Source organism: Oryx dammah, unplaced genomic scaffold (genome assembly GCF_014754425.2).
Source record: "Oryx dammah isolate SB20612 unplaced genomic scaffold, SCBI_Odam_1.1 HiC_scaffold_11, whole genome shotgun sequence".
Classification (NCBI taxonomy): domain Eukaryota; kingdom Metazoa; phylum Chordata; class Mammalia; order Artiodactyla; family Bovidae; genus Oryx; species Oryx dammah.
In genome coordinates this window covers 40074579-40093337 of record NW_024070195.1, presented here as the reverse complement: position 1 = coordinate 40093337, position 18759 = coordinate 40074579, and the positions used below count along the sequence as shown (strand labels likewise).

Below are 18759 nucleotides of genomic sequence, written 5' to 3'. Positions count from 1 at the left end.
CCACACCAGCTCCACACCAGACCGCGACGCTCCCAAGTAGCAGAGTCGGGATTTGAACCCAGGGCACTGACAGAGCCCATCCCACCAGGTTGCTGAGAGGTCTCGAGGGGCTGGGGCAGGCCCGGGGCACCCACTGTGTGCAGGGGTCTGTGAGAGGAGGGAGCTCGGCAGGGAAAGAGGAAGGTGGCCTGCGGCCTGGCTTCTGCGCTGTCCTTGTGTGTCTGGAGCAGCAGAATGGAGGCCAACGCCACGTCCAGCGCTGGGCCCACAGCCACAGCCGAGCAACCACTCCGACTCGTCTTTGCAGGGGTCTGTGGTCTCATCCTGCTGGTGGGGTTGCTGGCCAATGGGCTGATGCTGCTGGTGGTGGGCCGGGGCCCGGGCGCCCCCCGCCCGCTCCTCTCCTTGACCAATAGCCTCATGGTGAACATCACGCTGTCCGACCTGCTCTTCCTGGCCTGTGTGGTGCCGGTGCTCCTGCTGAGCTTCCTGCGGCAGGACTGGTGGCTGGGCCCCACTGTCTGCACCACCAGCCAGGCCGCCAACAGCGCCACCATGTTCTGCACCTTCTACAGCATGGTGGCCACGGCGCTCCTGCGCCACGTGGCTGTGGCCCGGCCTGACCTGGCCCTCCCGTCCGGCCCGGGTGCCCGCCGGCTGCTCTGTGGGGCCATGTGGGCCCTGGGCCTCACGGCCTCGCTGCCCACCTGGCTGTTCCAGCGAGCGGTTTTACAGGAGGGGGCCTGGGCCTGCCTCTTACTTCTGAACCCTGCTCAGACCTCCTGCTACTTCACGCTGCTGGGAGCCCTGGCCTTCCTGCCTTGCATGCTGGGGCTGGGCTGCTCTTTCGGCCACATGGGCTGGCTCCTGTGGACGCAGCCCCGGGGCCCCGTGGGGGAGAGTGCCCGGGAGCATCAGGAGAACACCGGGCTCATCCTCGTAGTGCTGGTGGTCTTTGTGCTGATGTGGGGGCCCTGCTCTGTGCTGGGCTACGTGGCAGCTATGGGTGACCTGCCTGCCACGCCCGTGGCTTACGTGGCCTCCAGCCTCTGCACTCTCCTGGCCTACTCCAATTGTGCTGTCAGCCCCGTCCTCTGCTTCTACCTCTCTCGCCCCTTCCGGGCCACGCTCGGGGACCTCTTTCGCAGGCCGCTGGCAGCCAGGCATCCCAGGGCTGTGGGAGGAACTGGCGTGGTGATGGAGAGTGTCCAGCCTGGACATGATGGGGCCCCGGGAAGCCTCTGGGGCCTGGTGGGGGTCTGAGAGATTAGGCTGATGGGAAGGCTGAAATTCAAAAGAGACGGGAAGATCCCTAGCGACATTAGATCCCATCCCCTCCATTTTACCAGTAGGGAGACGAAGATCCAGAGATGGGAAGCAGCCCAGCAAAGGTGACGCAGCAGTTAAACAGCAACTAGATCGTGGCACCCGTTTTTCCTTGGGGCTCAGATGGATACCGATGGGCTCCACGGCTTTCTAGTTGTATGACCTGAAAAGCCCCTCAACCTCTCTATGCTTCAGTTTTCTCATCTGGAAAGTAGAATCCTGATAGTACCCTTTTCACAGGTTGTTAAGAAGATAAACTTCCCGAATATACAGTGATTAAAGGAATGCCTGGTGCTTGAGTATTGGTTATTACTACTATTAGTATAATCTTATTTTTGTTAATTCATGGGCATTTGAAATGAGAGTGGGAAAGGGACTTCTAAAGGCTGAGAAATGATTAGCAGAATGATCTGGGGGCTGATAACCTGGGGTCCTCAATCCTGAAGGCCTGGAGATTGAATGGGCAGGCTGAGTAGGGGCTCATAGTCCGGGGAGGGGGGGCCCTTCAATCTCCTCTTTCTTCTCTGCCTGCCCTCCCCCAGCTCTGCCACACACACACTTCTCAGCATAATATAGGAACCCCATGAAGTAAAGTCAAAGTGGAGCCATGAGTCTGTGAATTCCTGAACACCATCTTTTTCTTCTCTGTGGTTTCTCTTCCTGATGTGGCCGGGGCAGAGATGCCTTTTGAGGCCTCTTCCTTCTGTCCAGAACCAAATGGCTTCACCTTTGCTACCCATCCCCTCTGAGAAGTTCCCCAACTCCATGCCCTCCTTCAGGCCTCCTAGGGAAAAGCCTCAGGCTTTTGTGTTGGCCTGGGAACCAGGGAGGTGTGTCTCCACTGAAATTCCCAAGACAGCTTCTGCTCGGTGATGGTGTTACAGCGAAATACACACACGCACACACACAGATGCACACACACACACGCACACACACCATGGTCAAAAAGCTTAAGAAATATAGTCTCTTTGCCATAAGACTAATCAGAGCCTCAAACACCCTGACAACCCCTGGGACTCTGAGAGGGCCTTGGAGCCAGCAGCTTCCCAAAACCCCTGCCAGGGAACCAGTGTTCCGTGGAACACATCATTGGGAAAGAACCCAGGAGAGAAGCTACTGTCTTGAGCACAATGAAGACGCTCCCGGCGCCCTGGGGCGGCGGCTCTGAGCCTCAATTCCCCTGCCAGGCAGTCTTCTCCTCCCAACCCTTTCCCATGGGTGCCCAAGGTGAGGGAAATCAGGCCACTGGTTATGGGAACTTCCTTCTTCTAGAGCTGTGACCCCACCCGGTTCCCACTCAAAGCAGATCAGAATGCAAGTCAGAGGGGCATCTAATTATAAGGACAGTGGTGAATCAGCTCTAATTTACTATAAAATCGTCAGAAGCAAGCAAGTCCCAAACTTTGGTGTAATTAGTACCAGTGTCTTGCGATGTGCAGGTTGGGAATGGCTGCCTGGAGGGCTAATCCGAGAACAAACTCGCCCAGAGAAGGGAGAGATCCCTTTTCCCGTGATCCTGGGCCCTCGTGGCCACAGGAGTTTATATGTGAAAAGCGATGAGGAGGAAGGTGGTGTTTATTGCACACTGAGCGCAGCAGGTCCTGTGCATGTCACACGCTTCATATGTGCACAACTGCATGTTATTCTGGCCCTATGACAGTCCTGCAAGGGAGGAGAGATGGCCCTGTCACACAGGAGCAGTAACTCATCCTGGACACATGATCTGTGAGTTGTCTAGGCTGGGGGTCCCTAACCCCCAGGCCACTGACTGGTACTGATTCTTGGCCTGTTAAGAACAGGGCTACAGAGCTGGAGGTTAGCAGTGGGTGAGCAAACAAAGCTTCATCTGTATTTACAGCCGCTCCCCATCGCTCACATTACCCCTTGAGCTTGGCCTCCTGTCAGATCAGCAGTGGCATAATGAATGTAATGTGCTTGAATTATCCCAAAACCATCCCCACAACCCTGTGGAAAAACTGACATCCAGGAAACCGGTCCCTGGTGCCCAAAAGGTTGGGGACCAGTGGTCTAGGCTGTCCCAAGAGTCTCCCTTTGGTACTCACAGATCCTGGCCCTTCCTACTGGTTTCGTATTGATACCTTAGGGCGGTAGTATTTATTGCTTATTTCTCCAGAGCAGGGGTTAGAGGCCTGCGGAGGATGCAATTGGGTGTGAGCAAGGTCTCCAAACCTGAGCAAGGCCTGGCACTAATGCTCACTCAACACTTGCTGAGAGATGAGTGAGCAAGTGCAATAAAGTCACTCACAGAATAATCTGATCATGTTGCTCACCTCTCTCACCTCCTTAGTGGCTCCCTGATTCAGAGTAACACTGAAGACCTTACTATGACCTACAAGGCCCTGCACATTCCAGATTCTCCACCCCCAAACCCATCTCCTGCACTGTCCCCTCCTTGTTGCTTTTGGCTGCCTGCTGTGGCATGTAGGATCTTAGTTCTTTGACCAGAGATTGAACCTGTGCCCCCTGCAATGGAAGTGTGGAGTCTTAACCACTGGAGTACCAAGGAGACGCCTACTCTTCCCTCCTTAATGCAGGTTTAACCCACTGGCTTCCTGCTGTCCTTCAAACACACCCCAGGGCCTTCTACGTGCTGCTCCTGCTCCTTGAAGCCCTCTTGCCTTAGATACCAGCATGCCTCTCTCTCTCCTTTGCTTAGGGCTCATCTAACTGTCATCTCCTCAGAGAGGGCCCCTCCCCGACCACCTCTTTTAAAATGTCACCCTGTCACTCTCTATCGTCTTATTCTGTTATTTTCCTTTGTGACACTTACCACCACTGGAAGTCGTTCTTTACCTATTCGTTTATGCGCTTACTGTGTTTCCCCTGTCCTGTTGTGTGTCTGCTGTAAGCTCGACATGGAGACGGGGCCCCCGTGTTTCGTTCACTGGTGCATCCGCAGTGCCTAGCACGGACCCTGGCACATAGCTGTTCAGCACATTTTTGTTGAACAAAAGAGGGGAAAAAAGAGAGCGAGGAGAACCTGGACTCTCACACAGCAACATCTGTGCTATTTTTCAAAGGACAAAGGAAAACAAAGAACTTTAGTAAAAGAATCCAGTTTACTTCAGTTTAAGGCAAATTCCACACAGAGACTGTCTCAGAGACGGGCACAGGACCAGACAGCATAGAAACGCCACCATCATGCATGATGGGAAGGGAAGCAGTGTCCGCAACAGACGGGGTATGGCCTGGTCTCCACCAGGCATGGGAGGTTCAGTGGGCAGAGGAGCCCCGTGCAGCAGGAGGGACTGGCATGCATGACCTCTTCCCCAGGTGGGTAAAGGCTGGGCAGCTGTGGGGGCCCAGGCACGAGATCATCTTTCTCACCTTTCCCACAACAGGGGGAGGGGCTCTGGCTCAGAGGCCAGGAGCTCAAGGCTGAGGGACTAGGGTGGATTTGGGGTGATGGGATGGAACAGGGTGAACCTAGAGCCAAGACGGCCTTAACGGGCAGCACTAGTGAGGAGTAGGATGGGGGAAGCTGGACACGGAATGACTGAGGACTCTCAGACCATTAGAGCTGAAGGTAAACCCAGGGCCATCTGGTCAACCCTCTTGCCTTGCAGATGTGGAAACAGATCCAGAAGGTAGAAAGGCTTTGCTTGGGTTCCTGCAGCCAGCAGGGGCTGGAGGCAGGGTTAAACCCAGGGATCCCCCATCCCCATGGGATAGAGGGGCAGTGTCAGAGTGCTGGAGCAGGGCTGCTTTTTGCCCAAGCCTCCAGGTGGGTGGTAGAGGATTGCACCCCAAGGACCCTGGGCAGCCTCTGGGGAGAGAAGGGGCTGTCTGAGGCCAGGAGCCAACTGCTAAGGTCCCTATGGGCGCAGACCAGGAGAGGCCTGTGGATTTCTGTCTAGAACCAGCATCATACTGGGCTGGAGAGGCACCAGGAAGGACTCTGTGCCTGATAAGCTTCCATTCCTCGCCCACCGCGCGGCCTCCATCCGCTACCACAGCGTCTCCTTCACGGGTCTGTAGTACTCCCGCTACATGCAAGGGTCCCAGGGAGGGGGTCACATGTTTGGGCATTCCTCAAAACCCAGCAGCCTCATGGGGTTCATTAGAAACAGGGACAGGAGAGACATCGAGGTGGGGGTCAGAGGGCTGGTACAGGAGTAGACACCACAGGAGCAGGGGACCTGGTGGTGGGAAGCTCAGCCCCGGCTCAGGGTGATAAAGGAGCAGACGAAGATTGCCTAGGTGGGCTGAGGGGGACCCAGGTGGTCCTGATTAGCATCTTCCTGGCTGGTCCAGAACCAGGCGTCGGTGAAAGAAGAGAAGGAGGGGCCCAGATCCCCAACTCATCACCTGTACCTCCAGACTTCGGGGAATGGAGCAGTGTGGGAGGAGTCTCCAGAAGCCCCGCCCCGCCAGCCTCCCAGGCACACGTGTTCCATAGGCTGGGCAGGCAGACCGCAGCAGGGTCTGGGCGCCCCGCCCACCTTTCTACTGGCCTAAGCCCCAGCCATCCGAGCAGACCACACGCTCAGATGTGCGTGTGCAGCGGGGAAGCTGGGGGTGTGCGGGCCGGGGACTGTGGGGGAGAGCGAGCCGTGGCCGTGGGCGGGAAGCGCGGGCGGATGCCCTGCGCCTTCATGTAGGACACCAGCTGGTCGGGGATCTCGGCCAGCACGTCACGGGCCAGGCGCGCCATGCTCAGCACGTGGTTGCCCGTGCGGTCCACGTAGTCCCTGAAGGGCACGAACTGTCCAGCAGGGGGAGGCAGGGTGAGGCCAGGTCTCCCTCTGGACACCAGCCCTCACCCCCTAAATCTCCAGGCCTGGGCTCCTGTCCCACTCCTGCCCAGCCTCTGCCTGGCTTGCCCCAAGCCTTCCTCAGCATAGTGATTCTCTAAAGGGCTGTATCATAGTCACTATTCTTTCATTCACTCAAAAAATAACTTACTGAACACTGTTCATGCCAGGATACACTACTGAAAAGATTCCTTAATCTCTGATTAAGTAGCTGCATCAAGCAGAGGCACTTAGCAGACACTCGGGAAATGCTGAGGGGAATGCCTGGTCTCTGGAAAACGGACCCTGCAGGTCTCCTCCCACCTCTGCAGCAGAGTCCCTCCTGCCTCTTTGGGTTCCCTTTCTGGCCACTCCTATGGCTTCCTCCCAGGAGAGGTCTGCCACCCCCATCCCCCTCACCCCCCACTCCTGTGCCTCAGGCTCAAGCCTGCCTCCAGGCCTTTGCACACGCCTCCCAGACTGCCCCCCCAACTTCGGTCTCCACATCTGGAATGACTGCTCCCCGATTTGAATTTTTTTCATGTGGGAGGAGGCAGTATGGAGACTGTGGGTTTTTTTTTTTTTTTTTAATTCTGAATCTCCTAAGCACCAGGGCCTCAGTCTGCAGCAGAGTCACAGAGGGGTGTGTGCTTACTGAGGCGCATTCTGAGGCTTGACTGGACAGGGATTCCCCGAGGACAAAGACCTGTCTGCTGTTACATTTGCCATTCTCTGCGGGGAGGCTGGCACTGATTCAGCGAACCAGGCAACACTCATTCTTGAAAAGGGCTGCAGCAGCCCTTTAGACACCGCCTCCACCTTCCCAGGGTTTGCCACCTCACTTAGGAAGGCAGCCTGGCAGAAAGCAACAGAAGGTGCGAGAAACTAGGCCTCTGTGTTCTACAGGAGACGCTGCAGGCTCAGGGAGGGCTGGGTGTGAGCGTTGCAGGTGGGGTAACACCAGGCTAGGGGTGAGTCTCAGACATGGTGTGTGGGGGGGTGTCCAGCCCCACAGCTGACTCCTATCTCCTTCTATGATGGCCAGGCCATTCTAGCACTACCAATGCCTCCCTCCAGGGCCCCTTTCCAGAGAAGCCCCCAGAAGGGGGAGTGAGGTCAGCCTGGCTAGGGGGACTCTTGTGTTTTCTGTGGGGAAAGCCAAGGTCTGGGCTTCACCTGGACAATGTCCCGCTCAGCCAGCTTTCCCCGGGAGGAGATCCTCACATCATCGCCATCTAGCTCCACCATGGCTGTTGGGGGGAGGGGGTAAAGACAAGGGGTGGGGGAGCTAACCGGAGGGCACCTGAGCCTGGCAGAACAGAGGCTGCCGGCCCAGGCCCCCGCGTCAGAGATGAGAAAGCTGAAGCCAGGAGACAGGAGGAGCCTAGTCCCGGGCAGCCCTCCCCGCCGCCCCTGCAGGCTCCCAGGGTGGAGGCTGGAGGAGTGACTAGGGGCCTCCTCCCCACAGCCTTGGGGTGTGGGCGTGGGGTACGCACCTTGACACACCCCTCCCTGTGCAAACAAATGCACTCTCACACCCTACCTGCTCACCCAGACAGTCTCGCACAGACCGGGGTGTGAGTCCTTGCTCTTTTGGGAGGGGTCACTCCCAAGGGCCTGAAGCCTCTGGGGAAACATGTCAGGGGGCGGTGGGGACTCACCGTCGAACTCTGCCTGGCCCACGCCGATGATGATGATGGACATGGGGAGTTTGGCGGCCTGGGAGGCAATGTGGGAGACAACGCAGGAGGTGGAGGGGGGGTGGGAGGGGTGAGGGCCCAGCCGAGGGGCCGGTTAAAAGAAAGGGGAGATCGTGGGTAGGGAAGGGAAGGGGTGGGCCAACAGAAGAAAGGGAGGCGGTCAGGGAAGAAATGGAGAAGAGGAGGATGGAGACACACAGAGAAACACAGAAAAAGAGGGAGGCAGGAAAGAGGGCACCAACCAAAGGGGATGGAGGTGGGGACACCAGAGAGGAAGCGGGAATCGAGAAGGAGGGAGGCAAAGGGGAGGCGGGTCACAGGTCTGTTTCTGCGACACCCCGTCCTCTCCTCTGCCTCTGGACCTCCATCAGGTGGGCCTGGAGGGAGGGCCAGCTGTGGCCAGAGCCCCTGTGCAGGGAGACCACCCCGTGGCGGGTTCCATGTTTCCAGGTCTCCACCTCTCGGGACCTCCCATCTCTTCTACCTGGCCAAGCTGGGCTGGGGTCTGGGGCAGCAGCCCCAGAGGTGGGTTAATGAGAGAGCCATAGGAGTCTGGAGGGAGTGGACCACCCATGTGATGAAGAGGTGGGTACAGAGTTTGCCAGTCGGATCCTTCATCAGCTGGAACCCCCTCCACCCCCCAAACCCTGCTGTTGGCCCTCCAGGCTCTACAGGGAGAAACCAGGAGTGGTCCCAAAGAGGGCAGGAAGAAGAGAAGCCATGCCCCACAGGTCTCCCCAAAGGAGGCAAGGTGTACCCCCAGATTTCCCCACCCCCTGCCCCCACCCCCTGCTCACGTTGACGATCGCCTCCTTGGTCTGCGCCATGTCCGAGATGACCCCATCTGTGATGATGAGCAGCACCGAGTACTGGGAGCCGTCCTGCACTGCGGCCGCGTTCCTGGGGCAGGGCAGGGGGCAGCGGTCTGTCTGCTGGGACGCTGGGCACGCCGACCCCCCGCACAAGGACCCTGAACACTGGTGTGACAGCTCTTTGGTGGGGGGAGGTCTTTTTAGGGTCAGGGCGTCCCCAAAAGTAAATCAGTGGGAAGAGACGCGCCCTCCCGCCTTCCTGAGAGGACGGGGATGGAAGGAAGCCCCTTGCGAGCTGCGGGGAGGGCTGTCCAGTGACCCCGTGCTCACCTGGCCACGTGGGTGACCACGGGGGCGAAGTTGGTGGGGCCGTAGAGCTGCACCGTGCGCAGGCTGTGGTGGTAGGCCTCTAGGATGCCATCGATGCCGCAGCACGAGGGGTTTTCCTGGTTGCCGTTCTGGGAGCACAGGGGGTGGGGAGCTGAGCCCAGGAAGGAAGGAGGGGTGGGAAGGAGGGCAGAGGGGTGGTCTGGGGGGCGGCTGAGCCAGGATGGAGGAGGCCTGCAGGCCTGGGCCCTCCTAGGCTTCTCTGGTGGGGGCTCGGGGGTGGGGGCTGGGGAGAGAGCCCCAAGGCCCACCATGAAGGGCAGCACAAGCTCCAGGTGAGCAGTGTCTAGACGGGCTCCTTGTCCTACTCCCTGTATCTGCCCAGACACATCCTCCCATCCTAGAATTACCTGCAGTTGTTCAGACCCTTTTAATCCTCATTTCTGAGGTCTTAGGGAATAGTTCAGCCATGACTCCACTCCACCTCCACCAGGGTCTTGTTGAGAAAAGGAGGGCAGAGCCCACTGTGGGTGGCTTCACAGGGGAGATGATTGTGACCGAGGTGGGGAGTGGGGTTCTGACCCGAGCTCCGATACAAGTCCCGCTCCAAGCCCCAGCAGGCAGTCTGCTCCCACAAAGCCCGCAGCTCAAGTCCCCAGGCAGGCAGGATGGGCAAGGGCCCCCCAGCTCAGGCCACAGCCCTTTCTCCTGGGGTCTCCTACCAGCGGGAACTCGTGGGACACCCTGCCGTCCGGGGGCAGCTTGGCCCCGAAGCCGAGGGCGGGGAACATCTTGTCGCTGTCATAGTGCTGGATGATCTCCCCGACGGCGGTCAGCGCCAGTGCGTAGGCGTTCAGCTGGTAGGGGCTCATGTAGTGCAGCGATGTGGACTGCGAGGGGTTCCCTGCAAAGTGGGGACAAGGGGGGACACCGGATGGCCCGGACACGCCAAGTCCCCGGGCTCGGAATGCAGAAGGGGGTGTCCAAGGGCACCCCTTTCCTTCCCTTGCTGAGCATTCAATTCTCAAGCAAACCATAGCTGCAAAACCCTCCGAATGTAGCCTGAGTCCCTCCTCTGTGAATCTAGCCTCTTGCTCGTAGGACGAGCAAGCTCGCAGCAGCCTGATCTCCGGGTCTCTGCCCTGTGTCTACACTCAGCACATCCACCCGGCTGAGTCTACGTCAAAACTCACCCAATCACACCTCTTCTCTGCTCAAAATGCCCCGATGTTTCCATTTCACCCAGAGCTGAATCTGAAGTCCTTACGAGGGCCCACACAGCCCCACTGGAGCTGGCCTCCCATGACACCTCTCCGCATCTCCTACCATCCCGTTACTCCCTCAGTTCCAGCCTCTCTCCGCCCCCGCCTCAGGGCCTTGGCAAAGGCTGTTCCCTCTGCTCTGGGACACTCTTCCACAGATGTGCGCATGCCTTGCCCCCTCCCTCTTCAGGTCTGCTGTGGTCTTCCCTGGAGCCTGTTGAAAGCTACAGTCCCCACCCCTCTTCCTGGCTTGTTCTCCATAGCCTTTGTCACCACTGATACGGTCCATATTTTAGTTACTTCTTTATTAACGAGAGTAGTACAGCACAGGCTGCCAAGTATTAATCCTCTTTCTACTTCCTGCTGTGTGATCTTGGATACGAATGCTTAACCACTCAGCCTGTCTCCCCAGCAGTAGAATGGGGGTAATAATAGTCCCCAGGCTTCCCTGGTGGCTCAGATGGTAAAGAATCTGCCTGGAATCCAGGAGACCCGGGTTCAATCCCTAGGTCGAGAAGATCCCCTGGAGAAGGGAATGGCCACCTACTTGCAGTATGTTTGCCTGGAGAATCCCACGGACAGAGGACCCTGGCGGGCTATGGTCCATGGGATCGCAAAGAGTCAGACACAGCTGATCGACTAACACTACACTATACTAATGACAGTCCCCGCCTCACTGGACTATTGTGAGGATTAAACAGATGTTACTGTAACTCTCCTCATTGTTATGAATACTAAGCACCGCACCTCAGCTCTGACATCTCAGCACTCTGCTGTGGTAGGGCCTGCAGGGAGACGCTTCTGACATGCCTGAGGACTACCAGACCTGAGGAACTTCTGATTGGGCAGGGATTAATGTGGGTCCAGAATCCAAGGAAGGCTGTCATGGCTCTAACAGTTAGGCACTGATTGCTCCCAACCGCTCGGCCACCCTGGAGAAGTCAGGGAAGGAAGGAAGCTGGGGCAGCCCTAGCAAAGGCGAGGCCTGGAGCCCCCGAGTGCCCCGCCTCCTAGTCCTGCCTCTGCCTCACCTCCGGCCTGCGGGCTGGCCTGCACATTATGCTTCTGCTCGAGCCTGGTTGCTCAGTCATGTCTGACACTTTGTGACCCCAGGGACTGTAGCCCGCCAGGCTCCTCTGTCCGTGGGATTCTCCAGGCGAGAACACTTGGAGTGGGTCACCACGCCCTCCTCCAGGGCATCGTCTCTTACACCTCCTGCACTGGCAAGCAGGTTCTTTATCGCTAGTGCCACCTGGGAAGCCCTGGCCTGCACAGGGGGTGTGCAGTTTGATCCTGGGAGGAAACACCTCTGCTCCAGGGCTCCCCACAGCGTCGCTCTCCTACTCCCCCAGGGAGGCTAGGCGTCCTCAAGAGCAAGGCTCGGGGCATGTGGGCCCAGAGCCCGGCTTTGCGAGTGACCACCATCCAATCAGCGAATACCTTTGCCACCTTGGCTGTATCTTTGGTTCTCCAGGCCCACATTCCTCCTTTTTGGGAGGATGAGGCCAGAGAGTACGGAAGACCTGGCGTCCAGCTAGGGACAACTACCACAGTCCTGAAAAGCCCTCCCCTTTCCAGGCCCCCCGCCCCCATCCAGCTCCTCTGCCCATGCCTGCTACTCACCATTGGAGGCTGTGAAATCAATGGCCACTGTGAAGTTGATCTGGGTCCTAGAAGGAGGAGGACAACAGGGGAGTTAGCTGGCCAAAGGCAGGGCTGTGGGGAGGGTGAAGCGTACTGGACCGGAGGGAGAACCCCGGCTTCTGCCCCAGCCCCGCTGCATGTCATGTACTTAGCCTGGGTGAAGCATTTGTCTCTTTCAGGTCTGCAAAACGGGAAGAGTAGCATCAGCCCCACCCTCCCCCAGAGGCCTGCTGTGAGCATCAGAAGAGTGAGGCAGTGGGACAGCCCTCCAAAGATGTTTACATTCTGCTGGGCACGTGGCTACGATCACTTATTTCCTCTCCAAACCCTGCCCCCGGGCCCCCCGGAGGCCAGTGAAGTAGGGTTTCCCTGTATTCCTGGCTCAAATTTGGAGTCAGATTCAGGGTTAAAGCTGATTTAGCCTTACTGTTTAACCTGGCCAAAAAAAAAAAAAAAAAAAGACAAACATTGTGCATCTCCTGAGGGAAGAACAAACCACCACCCATGAAGCTGTCTTGCCAAAAAAAATGGAACTGGAATCAGCTGAGCTTCCAGAACTATCTACCAGTGGTTTACAGGAAACACAGGGGACAGAGGAATATGTTAAGTGACACTGAGGGAGATGCAGGGGGAGCCTGTGGGAAATTCTGTAGGAGCATTACTGGAAGATCGCCCATGGGCCAGCAGCATCAGGGTCACACGGGAATCTGTGAGGAGTCTCAGGCCCCCAGTAGACCTACTGAACCAGAATCCCCTGGTGGGGTGCAGGAATTTGTCTTAGCAAGCCCTTCAGGCACTTGGGGGAACCACTAGATGAAAAGATAATGAGGAATTCCCTGGTGGTCCAGTGGTTAGAACTGGGCGCCTTCTCTGCTGAGGGCACCCCGGTTTAACCCCTGGTTGGGGAACGAAGATCCCACAAGGAGCGGTGTGATCAAAAAACAAAAGATAATTATGAGACAAATCAACCAATCGCAATATATGGACCTTGCCTCAATTTTGCATTCAAATAAGCCAATTCAAAAACATTATAAGACAACTGGAGAAATTTGAGTACTGACTAGACAGTTGGCATTAAGGAACTACTTGGTTTTTAGGTGTGATTTTGGTATTGATGTTATATTTTACAAAGAGAGAGTCCTTTTCTATTTTAGAGACACATCCTGAAGTAATTAGAGGGTGAGACATGATGTCCGGAGCTTCAAAATAATTGGGTGGAAGTGTGAGTGTGTGGAACAAGACTGTCTGTGAGCTGGTAACTGTCGAATCTGGGTGGAGGGTACTTGGGGGCTTATCATACCATCTCTCCACTTTTGCCTGTTTGGAATTTTTCCATAATAAAAAAAAAATAGGCTTTGAGGATTCATATTCAGGGTTAAAACTTTTTGAGGGTTTGGCTGTTCTAGGTTCCGTGCCAGATGCTGACAAAACAAAGCTGACAAGACACGAATCCCTGATAAAGTCTAGTCTTGTGATTCTCACACACAGTGAGTGTAGAGTCACCAGGGGAGCTTGTTTACAAAGACTGTCCCAGGGCTTCCCTCCCAGGGAGGGAGCTGGTCTGAGATGGGGCCCCAGAATCAGCAAACATCCCCTCCCTTCAAGCAGCGATTCTGAGGAGGGGGCTCTGGAATCACACCCGGGAAGACTCTGCTCTGAGTTTTGACCATGGATGATATACGGTGAGGTTCACACTGGGCTTCCCAGGTGGCAGCAGTGGTAAAGAACCCGCCTGCCAGTTCAGGAGACATAAGAGACCTGGGTTCGATCACTGGGTCAGGAAGACCCCCTGGAGGAGGGGATGGCAGCCCACTGCAGTATTCTTGCTTGGAGAATCCCATTGACAGAGGAGCCTGGCAGGCTACAGTCCATGGGGTCATGAAGAGTCCACATGACTGAAGTGACTTAGCACGCACGCAGGGCTCACCTCACCTGCACTGAGGAGACAGTCCCTATCAGAAACCACAGCCCTCGCTGCACTTGATCACAGCTGAGCTGCTGCTCAGGGAACCTTCCATCTCCGGGAAGGGGGAAGGACCTGGTGAGCAGGAGACCCCACCCAGGGTCTGCCGGCCAGGGACAGTCCTCCCCACACACCTTCCCCTTGTCTGCTGCCCTCGGCCAGAGCATTCAGTAGACTCCAAGCTCTGAGGGAGAAGGAGCCACAGGGTGGCAAGAGGTGGTTCTGGCCTGCAGGACTGCAGCTGAGAGACCCTGTCAGCCTGGCTCTTCCAAATAGAGGGTGAGAGAAGGGACTTCCCTGGTGGTCCAATGGTTAAGACTGCACCTTCCAATGCAGGGGGTAAGAGTTCAAAGCCTGGTTGGGAAGCTAAGATCCCACATGCCTCGTGGCCAAAAAAACAAAATATAAAACAGAAGCATTGTTGTAACTCTTGAGAATCCCTTGGACTGCAAGGAGATCCAACCAGTCCATCCTAAAAGGAAATCAGTCCTGAATATTCATTGGAAGGACGGATGCTGATGCTGAAACTCCAATACTTTGGCCACCTGATGCGAAGAACTGACTCATTGGAAAAGACCCTGTTGCTGGGAAAGACTGAAGGCAGGAGAAGGGGACAACAGAGGATGAGGTGGTTGCATGGCATCACCGACTCAATGGACATGAGTTTGCGTAAGCTCCAGGAGTCGATGATGGACAGGGAAGCATGGTGTGCTGCAGTCCATGGGGTCGCAAAGACTCAGACATGACTGAGCAACTGAACTGAATGTTGTAACAAATTCAATAAAGATTTTACAAAATGGTCCACATTAAAAAAAAAAAGGTGAGGGAGAGGCAGGCTTTTCACTCCTTAAGTAGTCTTTCCTGCTCTTGTTCTGAAATGGCTCAGGGAAGGAAGGGACTGAAAAGCAGGTACTTTTGTCAAAAAGTGACTCCCTGCAGGCTCGCCTCTCCTGCCTAAGGGCAAGGACAGGTTGCTCAGCAACCAGTTCCATCTCTGACTCCAAGGGGACAGAGGCGCCCAGAGCCTTCCTCCTGGTCCAGATGGGTGAGGGAGGAGAGAATCCCTAGACAAACGCCTCCATCAGCTGCCTGCCTGGACACGCACGCTGGCCTCTCGCTCCCTGGAGCCGGCTCCCTCACCCAGGCTCTCCAGAGTGTGAAGAGAGGAGAGGAGGGGGGCCAGGGCTTGCTTCTGTGAGTGCCCTCTCAGCAAGATGACGAGACCTCACAGCACCCAGCCCTTGGACTCATCCGTCTCTCTCACACCCCACCTTGTAGCTATGAGGCGGATTCAGTGGTGGTGGTGGTGGCGGTTGAGTCGCTCGGTCGTGTCTGACTCTTTGTGACCCCATGGACTGTAGTCTGCAGGCTCCTTTGTCCATGGTATTCTCCAGGCAAGGATACTGGAGCAGGTTGCCATTTCCTTCTCCAGGGGATCTTCCTAACCCAGGAATCGAATCCAGGTCTCCTGCACTGCAGGCAGATTCTTTACCAACTGAGCTACAAGGGAAGCTCGGTGGATTCATTACTATGGAAGAAACGCAGCCTGTGGATGACGGGATGAACCCTGCCGCTGACTAAGCGGTGTGGCCTCGGACATCTTCTGTAAAATGGAGATAATCATCTTCCCTGCCCCCCTGTATCCTGTAAATTGGGGGCAGTCTGCCCACGGACAGAGGAGCCTGGCGGGCTACAGCCCATAGGGTTGCACAGAGTCGGGCACACCCAACTTAGCGTGCATGCATGCAAATGGGAAGGATAAACAGGATGAGGGTTGCTTGAAAATTACCATGGGATATCAGGGGTGGTTTTTCAATAGGATACAGCACAGAGCAGTTCTGATGGGGGAAGGAGCAAGGGCAGGGGCTGGAGTTGATGTGGGGGAGGGACAGGGAGGCCTCTGGAGGACTGCGGGAAGCGCGTGTGCTCAGCGGGGACAAGGAGAGCTGCAAGCCTGCGGGCTGCAGGCTTGAGGGGCAGGGAGGCACGTCATGGGAGAGTAAGTGTGGCTTCCCAGGGCCTGACTCCTCCCTCTGCCCTGAGAACCAGGCGGCCAAGCAACGGCTTGGCTGGGATGAACCTTTGGCAATGGCCCCGCCTGTCTCCTTTCCAGACAGGTGTAGTCACTCACCTGCCTGCACCTGTGGGCTCTCGGCTACCCACACCCCTGCCCCGGCACCTGTCCTGGCAGGGAGCATGACGGGCAGGACCTCACTGCAGAGTCAGACTCTTTCCTCATGAGCTGTTTGGCTGGAGTCTCCAGGTTTCTCTGCTTGCCTTGGCCCGGAGGCCAACCCCTCTGGTTGTCTCTGTTCCTTAAACTTGTGTTGGACCATCCCCTGGCCTCTGTCCCAGTTTCTCCTATTCCTTGTAGGTCCCTAATGACACTGGACAGGTTAATCACCGCCTCCCAGACAGACCATTATCAGAAGCTCAGAGCAGGAAGGAACCTTAGAATTCACTAAATTCCAACCTCTCCGTGTAAGCAGAGGAGATGGATGCCCACTCCAGCCAGTTCACAGCAAAGAGGGGCCTAAGGCCTGGGCCTCCTGATGCCTAGATCAGGGCTTTTCCACCTCCCTAAGCCCTTAGTTCTCTTTGTCATGGAGTCTCTTGGAGTCCCTACCACTTGCAGGTCCCCTCCGCACAGAGACCGCCCACGACCCAAGCGAGCCTCCATGGCTCAGCAGCGCCCTCTGCAGCCACATCAGGGCCCTGCAGGGCTCTGGGGAGTTGTCTGAGCCCAGATACCGGAGGTCTGATCAGAGCCCAGCATCCCAGGCTCTGGCCAGGACCTCAGAGAGGCCAGGTGGGGTCAGCTTGGCTCAGGTCCGTGTGGGGGAGGCCCCTTCCCTCCCCCTGAGGCCAAACAAACCAGGCTTAATCTCTTCTCACCCTCCTTTGATGTAATCGAGAAACGTGCACTCTGACTCCACAGCAAAGGAAAGCAGCGTGACCTTGAAAACAAAAAGAGGCTTGGTCAGCGGGGAGCATTGAGCGGGGAGGGGGTGCGGGGAGCTTTGCAGATGGTGATGGAGCCCCCAGCATGTGCCAGCTTCGCCCACATCATTGCAAACAGTGCCCACGACAACTCTATGAAGTACTATTATTATCTCCATTCTCCAGCCCAGGAAACTGAGGCTCAAAGAAGGGATGCAGTGTGTCCAAGGACACTACCAGGACGTGACCAGGTAAGATGGGAATTCAGATCTGTCTGGCCCCAGACCCTGTGCTCTTGACCTTGATGCCAAACTGCATCCTGGAAGGGCCCTGTCTCTGTCACTGGAGTACAGGGGCTCAAGCCGAGGAACTGAGTTTTCTGTAAGTGGACACGGGTGTGGAGGGAGAGGCAGGGTCCTCTCGACACAGGGCTAAGATCTGTCAGTACTGACAAGCTTCGTGCTTCCATATTAATCCACTACCTATTAATCCTGAAGGTCTTCCCTGTAGGCTTAGTGGTAAAGAATCCGCCTGCCAATGTAGGAGACCCTGGTCGATCCATGGGTCGGGAAGATCCCCTGGAGTAGGCAACGGCAACCCATTCCAGTGTTCTTGTTTGGAAAATTCCATGGACAGAAGAGCCTGGTGGGCTACAGTCCATGGGGTCGCAAAGAGTTGGGACAGGACTGAGCACGCACATATGCTTTAATCTTGAAATATGCCTCTTTGGTTTGCACTTGTTTTAAACCTTACTTGTCCCACCTCATTCCTCTAGCATCGCCCATCTCTACCTTCTCAGACCCAAGCCCCTCCTAAGTAGCCTCTCCTTTCCCTGGAGGTAACTAAGCATCTGAGGCCCTCTTGCCTAAGCAGATGCTGCTTGACCTATGCCCGTGGCAGCTTTGGCATCAGCTTTCCCAAGACAGGCAACTACCTGGCAGTGGGTTATGATAATGATTTAGGATCGTGGAGACAAATGAAAGCTTGGCAGTTCAGTTCAGTTCAATTGCTCAGTCGTGTCCGACTCTTTGCGACCCCGCAGACTGCAGCACACCAGGCCTCCCTGTCCATCAACAACTCCCGGAGCTTGCTCAAACTCATGTCCATCGAGTTGGTGATTGCATCCAACCATCTCGTCCTCTGTCATCCCTTTCTCATCCTGCCTTCAATCTTGGCAAAGTCAATTAAATGAGGCAAGAATGGGGCGGGGGACAGTTTACCAGGGTCAGAGAATTCCACTCTAGGATTTGTAGCGCCCCCTACTGGTACAGATTCAGTCATCTTTATCAACTCGGTGGGGAGACCAGGTAGGGCTTCCCCTTGACAAAGCGGATGAGCCATCAGCCCAAATGACAGAGAGTCTGTGAGTACTGAGTTGGGCCTTGGAGACCCCCATTCGCTGTGGATGGACAAAGCCTCCCTAGTCTCTAGGAGTGAACTGTGGCAGTGGCCTCTCCTCTACGATCATTAGACTCCACGGGAAGCTTTTAAAACATCTTGCGGCTGGACTGAAGACCCCAAACCAATATCATCAGGCTTTCTGGAGTAGGGATGGCTCTGGTTCATTTTTGGCTCCTCACTTGAGTTTAACATGCAGTCAGGGTTGAATTCCGCTTCAGGCCCTGGGATGAAGCAATTAATTGCTGAACTTGGCTGGCCATATGGACTGACTCAGGGACTTGTACTCAGAGTGTGGTCCCTGAACAGCAGCAGCAGCATCACTGGGTAGAAATGCAAACTCTTGGCATTTCAGCAAGATCCCCAGGAAATCCTGCACATAGCAAGTAAGCTCTGAGAAGCACTAAATATAGATTCCTGGGCTCCCAGCCTGGGTTTCCTAAAATGGAACCCCAGGGAACTGGCCTGGGCATCTGTATTTTAATAGGGATCCTGAACCCTGAGTGATTTTTTTTTTTTTTAATGGTAAAGATTGGGAAATGCTGGATCAAAGGAAAGTCAGGAGACCTGGGCTTAGCCCTGCCCTTCCCCAACTCACTGTGACCTGAGGCATCATGTCCCCTCTCTGGGTCT

At 56.0% G+C, this 18759-nt stretch overlaps 2 protein-coding genes across 2 annotated transcripts; one reads left to right on the top strand and one right to left on the bottom strand.

Moving 5' to 3' along the window:
* Window positions 1–234: 234 nt before the first annotated feature.
* On the top strand, window positions 235–1263 carry LOC120869784 (galanin receptor type 3-like). The gene has a single exon (XM_040249050.1). The coding sequence runs from the start codon at window positions 235–237 to the stop codon at window positions 1261–1263; it is 1029 nt and encodes a 342-aa protein (XP_040104984.1).
* A 3126-nt stretch (window positions 1264–4389) lies between these two features.
* Window positions 4390–16724, bottom strand: LOC120870196 (copine-5). Its single transcript, XM_040249805.1, has 8 exons — window positions 16684–16724; window positions 11805–11851; window positions 9642–9823; window positions 8923–9050; window positions 8578–8680; window positions 7742–7799; window positions 7257–7330; window positions 4390–6052 (listed from the first exon to the last, which is right to left on the bottom strand). The coding sequence occupies exons 3-8, from the start codon at window positions 9789–9791 to the stop codon at window positions 5834–5836; spliced, it is 732 nt and encodes a 243-aa protein (XP_040105739.1). The 5' UTR covers window positions 9792–9823; window positions 11805–11851; window positions 16684–16724; the 3' UTR covers window positions 4390–5833.
* Window positions 16725–18759: the final 2035 nt, after the last annotated feature.